Below are 15,740 nucleotides of genomic sequence, written 5' to 3'. Positions count from 1 at the left end.
GTCCGTTCCGGAGGAGGTAGTAGCGTCCGTTCCGGAGGAGGTTAGCGTCCCCTAGCGTCCGTTCCGGAGGAGGTAGTAGCGTCCGTTCCGCCGGGAGAGAGAGGAGGTAGTAGCGTCCGTTCCGCTGACCAGAGAGGTAGTAGCGTCCGTTCCGCTGAACAGAGGAGGTAGTAGCGTCCGTTCCGCTGGAGAGAGGAGGTAGTAGCGTCCGTTCCGCTGGAGCGTCCGTTCCGCCGGAGAGGAGGTAGAGCGTCCGTTCCGCTGAGAGAGGAGGTAGTAGCGTCCGTTCGCTGAACAGAGGAGGTAGTAGCGTCCGTTCCGCTGGAGAGAGGAGGTAGTAGCGTCCGTTCCGCTCGGGAGAGAGGAGGTAGAGGCTGAACAGAGGAGGTAGTAGCGTCCGTTCCGCTGAACAGAGGAGGTAGTAGCGTCCGTTCCGGAGGGAGAGAGGAGGTAGTAGCGTCCGTTCCGAGGAGGAGGTAGTAGCTCCGACCAGAGGAGGTAGTAGCGTCGCCCGGAGGAGGTAGCGTCCGTTCCGGGAGGAGGTGAACAGAGGAGGTAAGCGTCCGTTCCGGAGGAGGTAGTAGCGTCCGTTAGCGTAGCGTCCGTTCCGGAGGAGGTAGTAAGCGTCCGTTCCGGAGGAGGTAGTAGCGTCCGTTCCAGAGTAGCGTCCGTTCCGCCGGAGAGGAGGAGGTAGTAGCGTCCGTTCCGCCGGGAGGAGGTAGTAGCGTCCGTTCCGCCGGAGGAGGTAGTAGCGTCCGTTCCGCCACGGAGAGAGGAGGTAGTAGCGTCCGTTCCGCCCGGAGAGAAGGTAGTAGCGTCCGTTCCGCTGGACAGTAGCGTCCGTTCCGCCGGAGAGAGGAGGTAGTTTCCGTTTTAGTAGCGTCCGTTCCGCCGGAGAGAGGAGGTAGTAGCGTCCGTTCCGCCGGAGAGAGGAGGTAGTAGCGTCCGTTCCGCCAGCGTCCGTTAGCGTCCGTTCCCGTAGCGTCCGTTCCGCCGGGAGAGAGGGAGGTAGCGTTCCGGAGGAGGTAGTAGCGTCCGTTCCGGGAGAGGAGGTAGTAGCGTCCGTTCCGCCGGAGAGAGGGAGGTTTTTTCCGCCGGAGAGAGGAGGTAGTAGCGTCCGTTCCGCCGGAGAGAGGAGTAGCGTTTCCGTTCCGCCGGTAGGAAACAAGCGTCCGTTCCGCCGGAGAGAGGAAGCGTCCGTTCCGCCGGAGAGAGGAGGTAGTAGCGTCCGTTCCGCGCCGGGAGAGAGGAGGTAGTAGCGTCCGTTCCGCCGGAGAGCGTCCGTTCCGGAGGAGGTAGTAGCGTCCGTTCCCGGAGAGAGGAGGTAGTAGCGTCCGTTCCGCCGGGAGGAGGGAGCGTCCGTTCCGGAGGAGGTAGTAGCGTCCGTTCCGCCGGGAGAGGAGGTAGTAGCGTCCGTTCCGCCGGAGAGGAGGTAGAGCGTCCGTCCGTTCCGCCGGAGAGAGGAGGTAGCGTCCGTTCCGCCGGAGAGAGGAGGTAGTAGCGTCCGTTCCGCCGGGAGAGGAGGTAGTAGCGTCCGTTCCGGAGAGAGGAGGTAGTAGCGTCCGTTCCGACCGGGAGGTAGTAGCACCTTGTTCCGCCGGAGGAGGTAGTAGCGTCCGTTCCGCCGGAGAGGAGGTAGTAGCGTCCGTTCCGCCCGTTCCGCCTAGCGTCCGTTCCGCCCGGAGAGAGGAGGTAGTAGCGTCCGTTCCGCCGGAGAGAGGAGGTAGTAGCGTCCGTTCCCGGAGAGAGGAGGAGCGGTTAGTAGCGTTCCGTTCCGTTCCGCCGGGAGAGAGGAGGTAGTAGCGTCCGTTCCGCCGGGGAGGAGGTAGTAGCGTCGTTCCGTTCCGCCGGAGAGGAGGTAGTAGCGTCCGTTCCGCCGGAGAGAGGAGGTAGTAGCGTCCGTTCCGCGGACCAGAGGAGGTAGAGAGAGAGGTAGTAGCGTCCGTTCCGCCGGAGAGAGGAGGTAGTAGCGTCCGTTCCGCCGGAGAGAGGAGGTAGTCTCCGGAGGAGGTAGTAGCGTCCGTTCCGCCGGGAGAGGAGGTAGTAGCGTCCGTTCCGCCGGAGAGAGGTAGTAGCGTCCGTTCCGCTGACCCGCGTCCGTTCCGGAGGAGGTAGTAGCGTCCGTTCGGAGGGGGAGGAGGTAGTAGCGTCCGTTCCGCCAGAGGAGGGTAGCGTCCGTTCCGCCGGAGAGAGAGGTAGTAGCGTTCCGCCGGAGAGGAGGTAGTAGCGTCCCGTTCCGGAGAGAGGAGGTAGTAGCGTCCGTTCCGAGAGAGGAGGTTCCGCCGGAGAGAGAGGTAGTAGCGTCCCGTTCCGCCGGAGAGGAGGGTAGCGTCGTTCCGCCGGAGAGAGGAGGTAGTAGCGTCCGTTCCGCCGGAGAGGAGGAGTAGCGTCCGTTCCGCCGGAGGAGGTAGTAGCGTCCGTTGTAGCGTCCGTTCCAGAGGAGGTAGTAGCCCGTTCCGGAGAGGTAGTAGCGTCGTTCCGCGGAGAGAGGAGGTAGTAGCGTCGTTCCGCCGGAGAGAGGAGGTCCGTTCCGCCGGAGAGGAGGTAGTAGCGTCCGTTCCGCCGGAGAGAGGAGGTAGTAGCGTCCGTTCCGCCGGAGAGAGGAGGTGGTAGCGTCCGTTCCGCCGGAGAGAGGAGGTAGTAGCGTCCGTTCCGCCGGGAGAGGAGGGTGGCGTCCCGGTAGTCCGTTCCGCCGGAGAGAGGAGGCGTAGCGTCCGTTCCGCCGGAGAGAGAGGAGGTAGTAGCGTCCGTTCCGCCGGGAGAGAGCGTCCGTTCCGCCGGAGACAGAGGAGGTAGTAGCGCGTCCGTTCCGCCGGAGAGAGTCGCCGGACAGAGGAGCGTCCGTTCCGCCGGGAGGAGGAGGTAGTAGCGTCCGTTCCGCTGAGCGTCCGTTCCGCCAGAGGAGGTAGTAGCGTCCGTTCCGGGAGGAGGTAGAGCGTCCGTTCCGCCGGAGGAGTTCCGCGGAGAGAGGAGGTAGTAGCGTCCGTTCCGCCGGAGAGAGGAGGAGCGTCCGTTCCGCCGGAGAGGAGGTAGTAGCGTCCGTTCCGCCGGAGGAGAGAGGAGGTAGTAGCGTCCGTTCCGCCGGAGCGTCCGTTCCGCCGGAGAGAGGAGGTAAGCGTCCGTTCCGCCGGAGAGGAGGTAGTAGCGTCCGTTCCGCCGGAGAGAGAGGAGGAGGTAGTAGCGTCCGTTCCGCCGGAGAGGAGGTAGTAGCGTCCGTTCCGCCGTAGTAGCGTCCGTTCCGCCGGGAGGAGGTAGTAGCGTCCGTTCCGCCGGAGGAGGAGGTAGTAGCGTCCGTTCCGCCGGAGAGGAGGTAGTTAGCGTCCGTTCCGCCGGAGAGAGGAGGTAGTAGCGTCCGTTCCGGAGAGGAGGGTAGCGTCCGTTCCGCCGGAGAGAGGAGGTAGTAGCGTCCGTTCCGCCGGAGAGAGGAGGTAGTAGCGTCCGTTCCGCCGGAGAGAGGAGGTAGTAGCGTCCGTTCCGCCGGAGAGAGGAGGAGGTAGTAGCGTCCGTTCCGCCGGAGAGAGGAGGTAGTAGCGTCCGTTCCGCCGGAGAGCGTCCGTTCCGCCGGAGAGAGGAGGTAGTAGCGTCCGTTCCGCCGGAGAGAGTAGCGTCCGTTCCGCCGGAGAGAGGTAGCGTCCGTTCCGCCGGAGAGAGGAGGTAGTAGCGTCCGTTCCGCCGGAGAGAGGAGGAACGTCCGTTCCGCCGGAGAGAGGAGGTTAGCGTCCGCCGGAGAGAGGAGGTAGCGTCCGCTGAGCGTCCGTTCCGCCGGAGAGAGGAGGTAGTAGCGTCCGTTCCGCCGGAGAGAGGAGGAGTAGCGTCCGTTCCGCCGGAGAGAGGAGGTAGTACGTCCGTCCGGAGAGAGGAGGTAGTTCCGTTCCGCCGGAGAGAGAGGAGGTAGTAGCGTCCGTTCCGCGAGAGAGAGGAGGTTAGCGTCCGTTCCGCCGGAGAGAGGAGGTAGTAGCGTCCGTTCCGGGAGGAGGTAGTAGCGTCCGTTCCGAGAGAGAGGTAGTAGCGTCCGTTCCGGAGAGAGTAGTAGCGTCCGTTCCGCCGGGAGAGAGGAGTAGCGTCCGTTCCGCCGGAGAGAGGGGAGGTAGTAGCGTCCGTTCCGCCGGAGAGAGGAGGTAGTAGCGTCCGTTCCTGCGTCCGTTCCGCCGGAGAGGAGGTTAGCGTCCGTTCCGCCGGGAGAGAGGAGGTAGTAGCGTCCGTTCCGAGGAGGTAGTAGCGTCCCGTTCCGCCGGAGGAGGAGGTAGTAGCGTCCGTTCCGCCGGAGAGAGGAGGTAGTAGTTTTAGCGTCCGTTCCGCCGGACAGAGGAGGTAGTAGCGTCCGTCCGCCGGAGAGAGGAGGTAGTAGCGTCCGTTCCGCCGGGAGGAGGTAGTAGCGTCCGTTCCCTGGACAGAGGAGGTAGTAGCGTCCGTTCCGCTGGAGAGGAGGTAGTAGCGTCCGTTCCGCCGGACAGAGGAGGTAGTAGCGTCCGTTCCGTTCCGCCGGAGAGAGGAGGTAGTAGCGTCCGTTCCGCCGGAGAGAGGAGGGAGCCGGAGGAGGTAGTAGCGTCCGTTCCGCCGGAGAGAGGAGGCAGTAGCGTCCGTTCCGCCGGAGAGAGGAGGTAGTAGCGTCCGTTCCGCTGAACAGAGGAGGCAGTAGCGTCCGTTCCGCTGAACAGAGGAGGTAGTAGCGTCCGTTCCGCTTGATGAGAGAGATTGTCGATGTTGTTTTACATGGAGTGTGCTTTTTGTTTCTTCACTTGTTTTCCAGGAGGAGGCGCTAACCTGCGGCCATTTTGTTTTTTCTTTTCTGTTAAATCGCTACGCTAACTTCTGGGTCGCCCTGGACCTTGTTTCAGCAGTGTCGTTTGGTGACGGGAGAAGGACATGTTATGGACCTGATATCACGTTTGTCTGTTTCCCAGGAGGACATCAATGTGATGGAGATGGAAGATGACAAAAGAGACCTGATATCCAGGGAGATCAGTAAATTCAGAGACACTCACAAGGTAAAAAAAACTACAATACCCATATCTAGAGTATACCCAGTGTAGTTTTAACATCCCTGTCAATGACTGGACTACAAATTAATGTATTGACCCCCATTTCTAACATCCTAACATTAATTTCAAATAGTTCAGATATTTGCTAATTTTGTTCAATTGAACTTGATAAAAAAAAAATTATAAAAAATAAATATTTTATAAACAATATGTGGAATGTCCGTCAAGTCAACAACTGATATATTTCAGTTTCCCCAACAGTGTAAAGAGTTATAGGATAAAACTGTTAATAACAGTGACTTGGGATGAAAGTATACAGTAGAACTTTCAGTTAGACGCAGGACAGGGCGACTCCAGTCTTCGGCGGCCTTATTCAGGGTCACGCCCCCGCCCCCCAGCATCCTTTGCAAACACACCGGATTTTTAAACTTAATTGCATTCTAAACTGAAGATCATGAATGAGTTGATTATTGGAGTCAGGCGTGTCAGCTGGGGCACAAGTGTGGCGCTAATCAAGCCCCCCCTCCCCCTAGGACTGGAGTTGCACCCCCCTCCCCCAGGCCTGATAGGGTGGACAAAATGTTACAATTCCTCAAAGCTAATCTATTGATTATAACCCCACCATTATGGTAGACATCATATGATGACTAAAGCAAGATGAATCTCAGAGCTTTTGGGGGAAAAGTATGCGAGGATAGGATGTAAGTATCATCTTTTAATTTATCATCTCTACGTCTCGGGCGCTCCCTTCTGGAGGACTTGCAAAGGGGCAACTGGCTCTGAGACTGTGCTACACTATATATATATATATATAAGGTATTCGGGTTCCATTTTGCATACACCCATGTCTTTTAGCTAGTTGGCATGGGTTAAAAGGAGGCCCCTACTGGTTGTGTGAATACAAAGCCAGAGAGCCTAGTGAACCTATGCTGGTCCTTGTGTTGTGTTTTGAAGAAGGCAGACTAGGGACTCAAAATTATGGCCCAGATTCCCCCAGTTTTCCAGAATTCCCGGTTGAAAGATTTATGAAATTACGGGGATTTTTTTTTTGGAAAACCAGGCTATTTTGGGGAAAACTACCTGGGATTTTGCAACCCGAAGGTAGAGACTGAGAGTGAATAACCACGGCAGCTGTTTCAGCAGTCTGTAGTGCAGGGTACTAAAAGCAGGGAGCGTCCCTCCACAGCAGCACTTTGAGATCTGAAGACTAGACAGGTAAGACTTTCTGTCTGTCTTTGATCCTCCTCCTTCGCTCTCTCCCTCGCTCGCTCTCGCTCTCCCTCTCAATCCCCCTCTCTCCCGCTCTCTTTCCCTCTCTCTGCCCCTCCCTCTCAATCCCGCTCTTTCCCCTGCTCTCCCTCGCTCTCCCTCTCTCCCTCTCAATCCCCCTCTCTCCCGCTCTCTTTCCCTCTCTCTGCCCCTCCCTCTCAATCCCGCTCTTTCCCCTGCTCTCCCTCGCTCTCCCTCTCTCCCTCTCAATCCCCCTCTTTCCCGCACTCTTTCCCTCTCTCTGCCCCTCCCTCTCAATCCCGCTCTTTCCCCTGCTCTCCCTCTCTCCCTCTCAATCCCCCTCTCTCCCGCTCTCTTTCCCCTCTCTGCCCCTCCCTCTCAATCCCGCTCTTTCCCCTGCTCTCCCTCTCAATCCCCCTCTCTCCCTCTCTCTTTCCCTCTCTCTGCCCCTCCCTCTCAATCCCGCTCTTTCCCCTGCTCTCCCTCGCTCTCCCTCGCTCTTCCTCTCAATCCCCCGCTCTCCCCATCAATCCCCCCCCCTCCTCCAGCTTTCTGCTCTTACTTTTCTACTTCGCTGTGCTTTATATTTGTATATTTGTCTTATATTACCTCTCTCTCTATTATGTTAAATAAAAACCTTGTTTAGGAACATCACAGAAAGGTTTTATGCTAATAGACTTGGAAGGATTTTAGGCTAAAGAAGAGCACTATTCCCATCATATACAGTGTGTAAGTGGAACTTAAAGGTTAGGAACATTACCCACACTAAACACCACACATCTAGTGACAGGTATACAGTGTGTAAGTGGAACTTAAAGGTTAGGGACATTACCCACACTAAACACCACACATCTAGTGACAGGATCCTATATTACCTTATCGCCAGGGGACTGTTGTATCAGAGGTCAGTCCAGACAGGACAGGGGACTGTTGTATCAGAGGTCAGTCCAGACAGGACAGGGGACTGTTGTATCAGAGGTCAGTCCAGACAGGACAGGGGACTGTTGTATCAGAGGTCAGTCCAGACAGGACAGGGGACTGTTGTATCAGAGGTCAGTCCAGACAGGACAGGGGACTGTTGTATCAGAGGTCAGTCCAGACAGGACAGGGGACTGTTGCGTCAGAGGTAAGTCCAGACAGGACAGGGGACTGTTGTATCAGAGGTCAGTCCAGACAGGACAGGGGACTGTTGCATCAGAGGTCAGTCCAGACAGGACAGGGGACTGTTGTATCAGAGGTCAGTCCAGACAGGAACATGGAACATTCTAGAACATCAGTTTAATCCAAAGGGAAGTGAGAGATGTTGTGGAGGGAACTCTTCGCTAAATCTCTGTCAGCTCCAGCTTTCTCTATTCTATTTCCTCTCCTTCTTCTTCTCTCTGACAGGACAGGAGACCCACAGTTCAGTTTAGTCCAGCAGATTTACACGTTTCAGTTTCTCTTATACTGATCCCACTATCCAGCACAAAATTGACGAGCATCATTCAATTTGACCAGCTCAAATCTATTGCCATTGTAATGAATGGGCATATAGCCATAGCATTTTTTTTTTGTAGTGAGGTACTATATTGGTGAGGTACCGTATCTCTCTGTATGGTAAGGGCTGTTGGTACTCTTGTCTCTGTCTGGTGTTGTGTTAATTACTCTGTTGGTCTGAGACGATCTGACGATGGACATCAGAAGACTACCTCTGGGTAAGAACAGCTCTATGATTTCATTCCTTTTACCCAAACTGGAATACCTACCTGCATTGACTCTCTCTAACACCAATGTAAAAGATCACCATTTTGTATCTAAACTAGTCTGTTTAATGTGGTGTGATTTTAACTGGATAATGTGTACAGTAAATTAATCACTGGTCCATCGTAAGGGATCGATGGACAGATTTTATTTTTTATTTTTTATATTTTTTATTTTGTTTCTGTGATCTTGACCTGCTCTTCCTCACAGGAGTAGCTTGTAGGCTTGTAGGGGCAGAGACAGACGCGCTGAGTGAGTCCGTAATTCATCACCTGTAAGTTACAAACAATCAATTAGCCCCACAGAGGATCCATCTCGATTTCCTGTTTTTCTGAGAGAAGTGAACCCTGATGTGTGTTTCTGTGCTGTTAATACATAAAACAACAACAACAGTTTGTTTTGGTTCACTTTGAAATCTTATGAATGTCGCTAGCTAAATTATTTATGGTAACTAGATAAAGTGGTTTCCACCGTCTCCAGATTGGGATTTTTTTTGGCTCTGATAAGTCACCGCCTTCATTAAGAAGTGCATTGACCAGTGACCGTACGTACATACCCCAACCAGAAGTAATGGATTACAGGCAACATCTGCACTGAGTTTAAGGCTAGAGCTGCTGCTTTCAAGGAGCGGGGACAGTAATCCGGATGCTTATACGAAATCCCGCTAAGACCTCCAACGAACCATCAAACAGGTAAAGCATCGATACAGGACTAAGATCAAATTCTACGACACAATGCATGTGGCAGTGCTTGCAAGCTATCATGGATTACAAAGGGAAACCCAGCCGCGAGCTGCCCAGAGGATCTAAATGTCTACTCTGCTCGCTTCGAGACAAGTAACTGAGCCATGCATGAGAACACCAGCTGTTTTCCGGGCGACTATGTGATCTCACTTTCCGTAGCCAATGTGAGTAAGACCTTTAGCGGAACCCCTCGCCAACAGCCAATGAAATTGCAGGGCGCCAAATACAAATGAACAAATCTCATAAATCAAATTTCTCAAACATACAAGTATTAGGCACTATTTTAAAGATAAAATTCTCGTTAATCCAGCCACAGTGTCTGATTTCAAAAAATGCTTTACAGCGAAAGCTCCACAAACAATTATGTTAGGTCACCACCAAGTCACAGAAAAACCCAGCCATTTTTCCAGCCAAAGAGACGAGTCACAAAAAGCACAAATAGAGAAAATTAATCACTAACCTTTGATGATCTTCATCAGAATGACACTCATAGGAATTCATATAACATAATATATGTATGTTTTGTTCGATAAAGTGCATATTTATATCCAAAAATCTCATTTTACATTGGTGTGTTATGTTAATTTGTTCAAAAACATGCTGTGATTTTGCAGAGAGCCACATCAATTCACAGAAATACTAATGTTGATGAAAATTCAAGTGTTATGCATGGAACTTTAGATACACTTCTCCTTAATGCAACCGCTGTGTCAGATTTTTTTTTATTTACAGAAAAAGCATAATCTGAGTACGGCGCTCAGAGCCCAAACCAGCCAAAATAAATATCCGCCATGTTGCACAGTCAACATTAGTCAGAAATAGCATTATAATTATTACCTTTGATGATCTTCATCAGAATGCACTCCCAGGAATCGCAGTTCCACAATAAATGTTTGTTTTGTTCGATAATGTCCATTTATGTCCAAATAGCTTCTTTTGTTAGGGCGTTTGGTAAACAAATCCAAACGTGCGTTCAGGTCCAGCCGAACGTCGGATGAAAAGTTCAAAAAAGTTATTACAGGTCGTAGAAACTTCTCAAACTAAGTATAGAATCAATCTTTAGGATGTTTTTACCATAAATGTTCAATAATGTTCCAGCCGGAGAATTCCATTGTCTGTAGAAAAGCAATGGAACGAGAGCTACCTCTCATGTGAAATGCGCGTGACTGAGAACGAGACTGCTGCCAGACCACTTAGTCAAAACAGCTCTCATTCGGCCCTCCTTCACAGTAGAAGCCTGAAACAACGTTCTAAAGACGGTTGACATCTAGTGGAAGCCTTAGGAAGTGCAACCTAACCCATATCCCACTGTGTATTCGATAGGGACTGAGTTCAAAAACTATTTCCCACTTCCTGTTTGGATTTTTTCTCAAGTTTCCACCTGCCATATGAGTTCTGTTATACTCACATACCTCATTCAAACAGTTGTAGAAACTTCAGAGTGTTTTCTATCCAATACTACTAATAATATGCATATATTAGCATCTGGTACTGAGTAGGAGGCAGTTCACTCTGGGCACGCTATTCATCCAAAAGTGAAAATGCTGCCCCGTATCCCAAAGAAGTTAAACAGGTTAACATGCGCAAGGCCAGATGAAATACCAGGATGTACCATGGAATACACTGACCAGCTAGCTGGCAAGTGTCTTTACTTATCCCTGACCCTGTAATACCTACATATTTCAAGCAGACCCCCATTGTCCCTGTACACCCAAGAACGCCAAGGTAACCTGCCTAAATGACTACCGACCCCGTAGCACTCACATCTATAACTATGAAAGACTGGTCATGGATCACATCAGCACCATCATCCCAGAAACCTTAGACCCACACCAAATTGCATACCGCTCCATACTGCCCTCACCCACCTGGACAAAAGGAATACCTATTCAAAAAGGCTGTACATTGACTACAGCTCAGCATTCAACACCGTAGTCCCTTCCAAGTTAATCACCAAGCTCAGGACCCTGTGGACTGCACATCTCCGTCTGCAACTGGATCCTGGACTTCCTGATGAGCAGCCCACAGGTTGCGAGGGTAGGTAACAACACATCCGCCACACTGACCATCAACACGGGGCCCCCTCAGGGTTGGGTGCTTAGTCCCTTCCTGTACTCCCAAGACTGCAAGGCCGCGCACGACTCCCAACACCGTCATTTTGCAGTTTGCTGACGACACAATGGTGGTAGGACTGATCATCGACAACAATGAGGGAGCCTATAGGGAGGAGGTCAGAGACCAGGACAACAACCTCTCCCTCAACGTCAGCAAGACAAAGCAGCTGACGATGGACCTACAGGATGAGTTGAGCAGGTTGAGAGTTCCTCAGTGTCCACAGTTGAGTGTTCCTAAGGCATTCACATGGTCCACACATCTGTGAAGAGGGCACACCAGCGCCTCTTCCCCCTCAGGACGCTGAAAATATTTGGCATTGGCCCTCAGATCCTCAAAGTTCTGCAGCATCGTCTTGACTGTCTGCAGCACCACTTGGTACGGGAACTGCAAGGCACCCGAAGGCAAGGCGCTACAGTGGGTGGTGAGTACGGCCAAGTACATCACTGGGGCCAAGCTCCCTGCCATCCAGGACCTCTATACCAGTGTCAGAGGAAGGCCCCAAAATATTGTCCAACTCCAGCCACGCAAGTCATAGACACACACTGGACTCTATATATACACACACACACACACACTGGACTCTGCGCAGACACACACTTATTTCAATGGACAAAAAATGTGCTTTTCCTTCAAAAACAAGGAAATTTCTAAGTGACCCTAAACTTTTGAAAGGTAGTGTATATGTAGGTCTGGGTAAAGTGACTATGTGTAGATAATTGATAATAAACAGTGAGTAGCAGCAGCGTAAAACATTGGGGGCAATACAAATAGTCTGGGTAGCCATTTTATTAGCTGTTCAGTAGTCTTCTGGCTTGGGGGTAGAAGCTGTTAAGAAGCCTTTTGGACCTAGACTTGCACTCCGGTATCGCTTGCCGTGCAGTAGCAGAGAGAACAGTCTATGACTAGGGTGGCTGGAATCTTTGGCAATTTTTAGGGCCTTCCTCTGACACCGCCTGGTATAGAGGTCCTGGATGGCAGGAAGCTTGGCCACAGTGATGTACTGGGCCGTACGCACTACCCTCTGTAGAGCTTTGCGGTCGGAGGCCGAGCAGTTGCCATACCAGACGGTGATGCAACCAGTCTGGATGCTCTCAATGGTGCCGCTGTAGAACTTTTTGAGGATCCATGCCAAATCTTTTCAGTCTCCTGAGGTGTTGTCGTGTCCTCTTCATGACTGTGTTGATGATGTGGACACCAAGGAACTTGAAACTCTCAACCTGCTCCACTGCAGCCCTGTCGATGAGAATGAGGGCATTCTCGGTCCTCCTTTTCCTGTAGTCCACAATCATCTCCTCTGTCTTGATCACGTTGAGGGAGAAGTTGTCCTTGCACCACACTTCCAGGACTCTGACCTCCTCCCTATAGGCTGTCTCGTTGTCGGTGATCAGACCTACCTCTATTGTGTCATCGGCAAACTTAATGATGGGGTTGGAGTCGTGCTTGTTCATGCAGTCATGGGTGAACAGGGTGTACAGGAGGGGACAAAGAACACAACCGTGGAGGGCCCCCGTGTTGAGAATCAGTGTGACAGATGTGATGTTGCCTACCCTTACCAGGAACCAGTTGCAGAGGGGAGATGTATAGTCCCAGGGGGGTCCTTAGTTTAGTGATGAGCTTTGTGAGAACTATGGTGTTGAATGCTGAGCAGTAGTCAATGAACAGAATTCTCACGTAGGTTACTTTTGTCCATATGGGAAAGGGCATTGTGGAGTGCAATAGATTTTGCATCATCTGTGGATCTGTTGGGGCGATATGCAAGTTGGAATAGGTCTAAGGTTTCTGGGATGATGGTGTTGTGAACCATGACCAGCCTTTCAAAGCACTTCATGGCTACAGATGTGAGTGCTACGTGTCGGTAGTCAGTTAGGTAGGTTCTTGGGCACAGGGACTATGGTGGTCTGTGTGAAATGTGTGGGCATTACGGACTCTGCCAGGGACAAGTTGAAAATGTCAGTGAACACACTTGCCCAGTTGGTCAGCGCATGCTCGGAGTACACGTCCTGGTATTCTGTCTGGCCTTGTGAACGTTGACCTGTATAAAGGTCTTAGTCACATCGATTACGGCGAGCGTGATTACATAGTCATCCAGAACAGCTGGTGCTCTCATGCATGCTTCAGTGTTGTTTGCTTCGATGCGCGCATAGAAGTCATTTAGCTCGTCTGGTAGGCTTGTCACTGGGCAGCTCGCGGCTGGGCTTTCTTTTGTAGTCTGTAATACTTTGCAAGCCCTCCCACATAGGATTCAATCTTAGTCCTATATTTACGCCTTGCCTGTTCGATGGTTCGTCGGCGGGCAGGATTTCTTATAAGTGTCCGGAGTAGTCTCACGCTCCTTGAAAGCAGCAGCTCTAGCCTTTGGCTCAGTGTGGATGCCGCCTGTAAATCCATGGCTTCTGGTTGGTCACCGTAGGGACGATGTCATCGATGCACTTCTTAAGGAAGCAGGTGACTGATGTGGTGTTCTCCTCAATGCCATCGGATGAGTCCCGGAACATATTCCAGTCTGTGCTCGCAAAACAGTCCTGTAACTGCGTCATCTGACTACTTCCGTATCGAGTGAGTTATTGGTACTTCCTGCTTTTGTTTTATCTTGTAAGCAGGAATCGGGAGGATAGAATTATGGTCAGATTTTCCAAATGGAGAGCGAGGGAGAGCTTTCTACACATCTCTGTGTGTGGAGTAAAGGTGGTCCAGAGTTTTTTTTTTTTATTTTTTTATTTTTCTGGTTGCACATGAGACATGCTGGTAAAAATGAGTTAAAACTGATGTAAGTTTCCCTGCATTAATGTCACCGGCCACTAGGAGCGCCGCTTCTGGATGAGCATTTTCTTGATTGCTTACGGCCTTATAGAGTTTGCTGAGTGCGGTCTTAGTGCCAGCATCAGTTTGTGGTGGTCAATAGACAGCTATGAAAAATATAGATGCTAAACTCTCTTGGTAAATAGTGTGATTTACATTTTATCGTGAGATACTCTACCTCAGATGAGCAAAACCTTGAGTTCCTTAATATTTGATTTCGCACACCAGCTGTTATTGACCAAAAGACACAGACCGCCACCCTTTGTCTTACCGGAGGGAGCTGTTTTATCTTGCCGATGCAGCGTAAACCCAGCCAACTGTATATTATCCATGTCATCGTTCAGCCACGACTAGGTGAAACATAAGATATTACAGTTTTTAATGTCCGGTTGGTAGGATAGTCTTGAACGGAGCTCGTCCAGTTTATTCTCCAGTGATTGCACGTTGGCCAATAGGATGGATGGTAGAGGCGGGTTACCTACTCGCCAACAAATTCTCACAAGGCACCCGGACCTCCGTCCCCTGTATCGTCATCTTCTCTTCATGCGAATGAATGGGATTTCCTTCATGTCCGGCTCGTTAAAGAAAAAAAAAAATCTATGTCCAGTTCGAGGTGAGTAAATCGGTGTTCTGATATATCCAGAAGCTGTTTTCGGTCAAAAGAGACAGTAGCAGAAACATTATGTACAAAATAAGTTACAAACAACGTGAAAAAAAAAATCACAATTGGTTAGGAGCCAGTAAAACGGCAGCCATCTTTTCCGGCGCAGCAGAGTGACTAACACAGTGTATTCCTTCTTCCTGTAGAAACTGTTGTCCTTGGTGAATACAACTGTAGAGTGATAACACAGGATACTCCTCTTCTTCCCGTAGAAACTGGAGGAGGAGAAGGGAAAGAAAGAGCAGGAACGGCAAGAGATCGATAAGGACAGGAGGGAGAGGGACAAAGAGAGGGAGCGAGAGAGGGAGCGCCGGGACCGCGAGAGGGAGAAGGAGAGAGAGAAGGAGAAGGAACGAAACGACAACAACAACAAGGAGAGAGAGCGGGACAGAGACCGGGATCGAGAACGGATCGATCGGGACCGTGAACGGACGAGGGAGAGGGAGAGGGGAGACAGAGGAGAGAGGGAGCGCGTGAAGGAGAGGAGTCGAGAAGTCAGCATAGACCGCAGTAGATCCAGGTTGGTATGAGGTTAACGCTGAAACAGGTTGGTATGAGGTTAACGCTGAAACAGGTTGGTATGAGGTTAACGCAGAAACAAGTTGGTATGAGGTTAACGCTGAAACAGGTTGGTATGAGGTTAACGCTGAAACAGGTTGGTATGAGGTTAACGCTGAAACAGGTTGGTATGAGGTTAACGCAGAAACAGGTTGGTATGAGGTTAACGCAGAAACAGGTTGGTATGAGGTTAACGCAGAAACAGGTTGGTATGAGGTTAACGCAGAAACAGGTTGGTATGAGGTTAACGCAGATTCAGGTTTGTATGAGGTTAACGCAGACAGGTTGGTATGAGGTTAACGCAGATTCAGGTTGGTAGGGGTAGTGTTATACAAACATCTGGGCCCGTATCATAAAGCATCTCCGAGTAGTCAGAGTAAGAGTGCTGATCTAGGATCAGTGTTGCCTTTTAGATCATAATGAATGAGACTATATGGACAGATCCTAGATCAGAATGAATAAGACTATATGGACAGATCATAGATCAGAATGAATAAGACTATATGGACAGATCCTAGATCAGAATGAATTAGACTATATGGACAGATCCTAGATCAGAATAAGACTATATGGACAGATCCTAGATCAGCATGAATAAGACTATATGGACAGATCATAGATCAGAATGAATTAGACTATATGGACAGATCCTAGATCAGAATGAATTAGACTATATGGACAGATCCTAGATCAGAATAAGACTATATGGACAGACCCTAGATCAGAATGATTAAGATTACACAGACGGAACAACTGATCCTAGATCAGCGCTCTTGCTCTGAAACACTTGAGTGGCGAGTGTTTTGAACTCACGTCTCTTCCTGTAGAGAACGGAGCCGCGATGAGAAGAAACACGACCGCGAGGAGGACCAGGAGGAGGCGTACGAGCGCAGGAAACTGGAGAGGAAGATG

At 51.1% G+C, this 15,740-nt stretch overlaps 1 protein-coding gene across 1 annotated transcript in view; it reads left to right on the top strand.

Annotated features, from left to right (window-relative positions):
• LOC135526877 (RNA-binding protein 25-like) overlaps window positions 1–15,740 on the top strand; it is a 58,469-nt gene that overhangs the window by 20,615 nt on the left and 22,114 nt on the right. Inside the window, 3 exon segments of the mRNA XM_064955545.1 lie at window positions 4,839–4,988; window positions 14,483–14,790; window positions 15,656–15,740. The exon segment at window positions 15,656–15,740 is cut by the window's right edge and continues 27 nt beyond it. Coding sequence (XP_064811617.1) covers window positions 4,839–4,988; window positions 14,483–14,790; window positions 15,656–15,740 — 543 coding nt within the window.

This window comes from Oncorhynchus masou, chromosome 32 (assembly GCF_036934945.1).
Source record: "Oncorhynchus masou masou isolate Uvic2021 chromosome 32, UVic_Omas_1.1, whole genome shotgun sequence".
NCBI lineage: Eukaryota > Metazoa > Chordata > Actinopteri > Salmoniformes > Salmonidae > Oncorhynchus > Oncorhynchus masou.
This window is presented reverse-complemented; position numbering and strand designations above follow the sequence as displayed.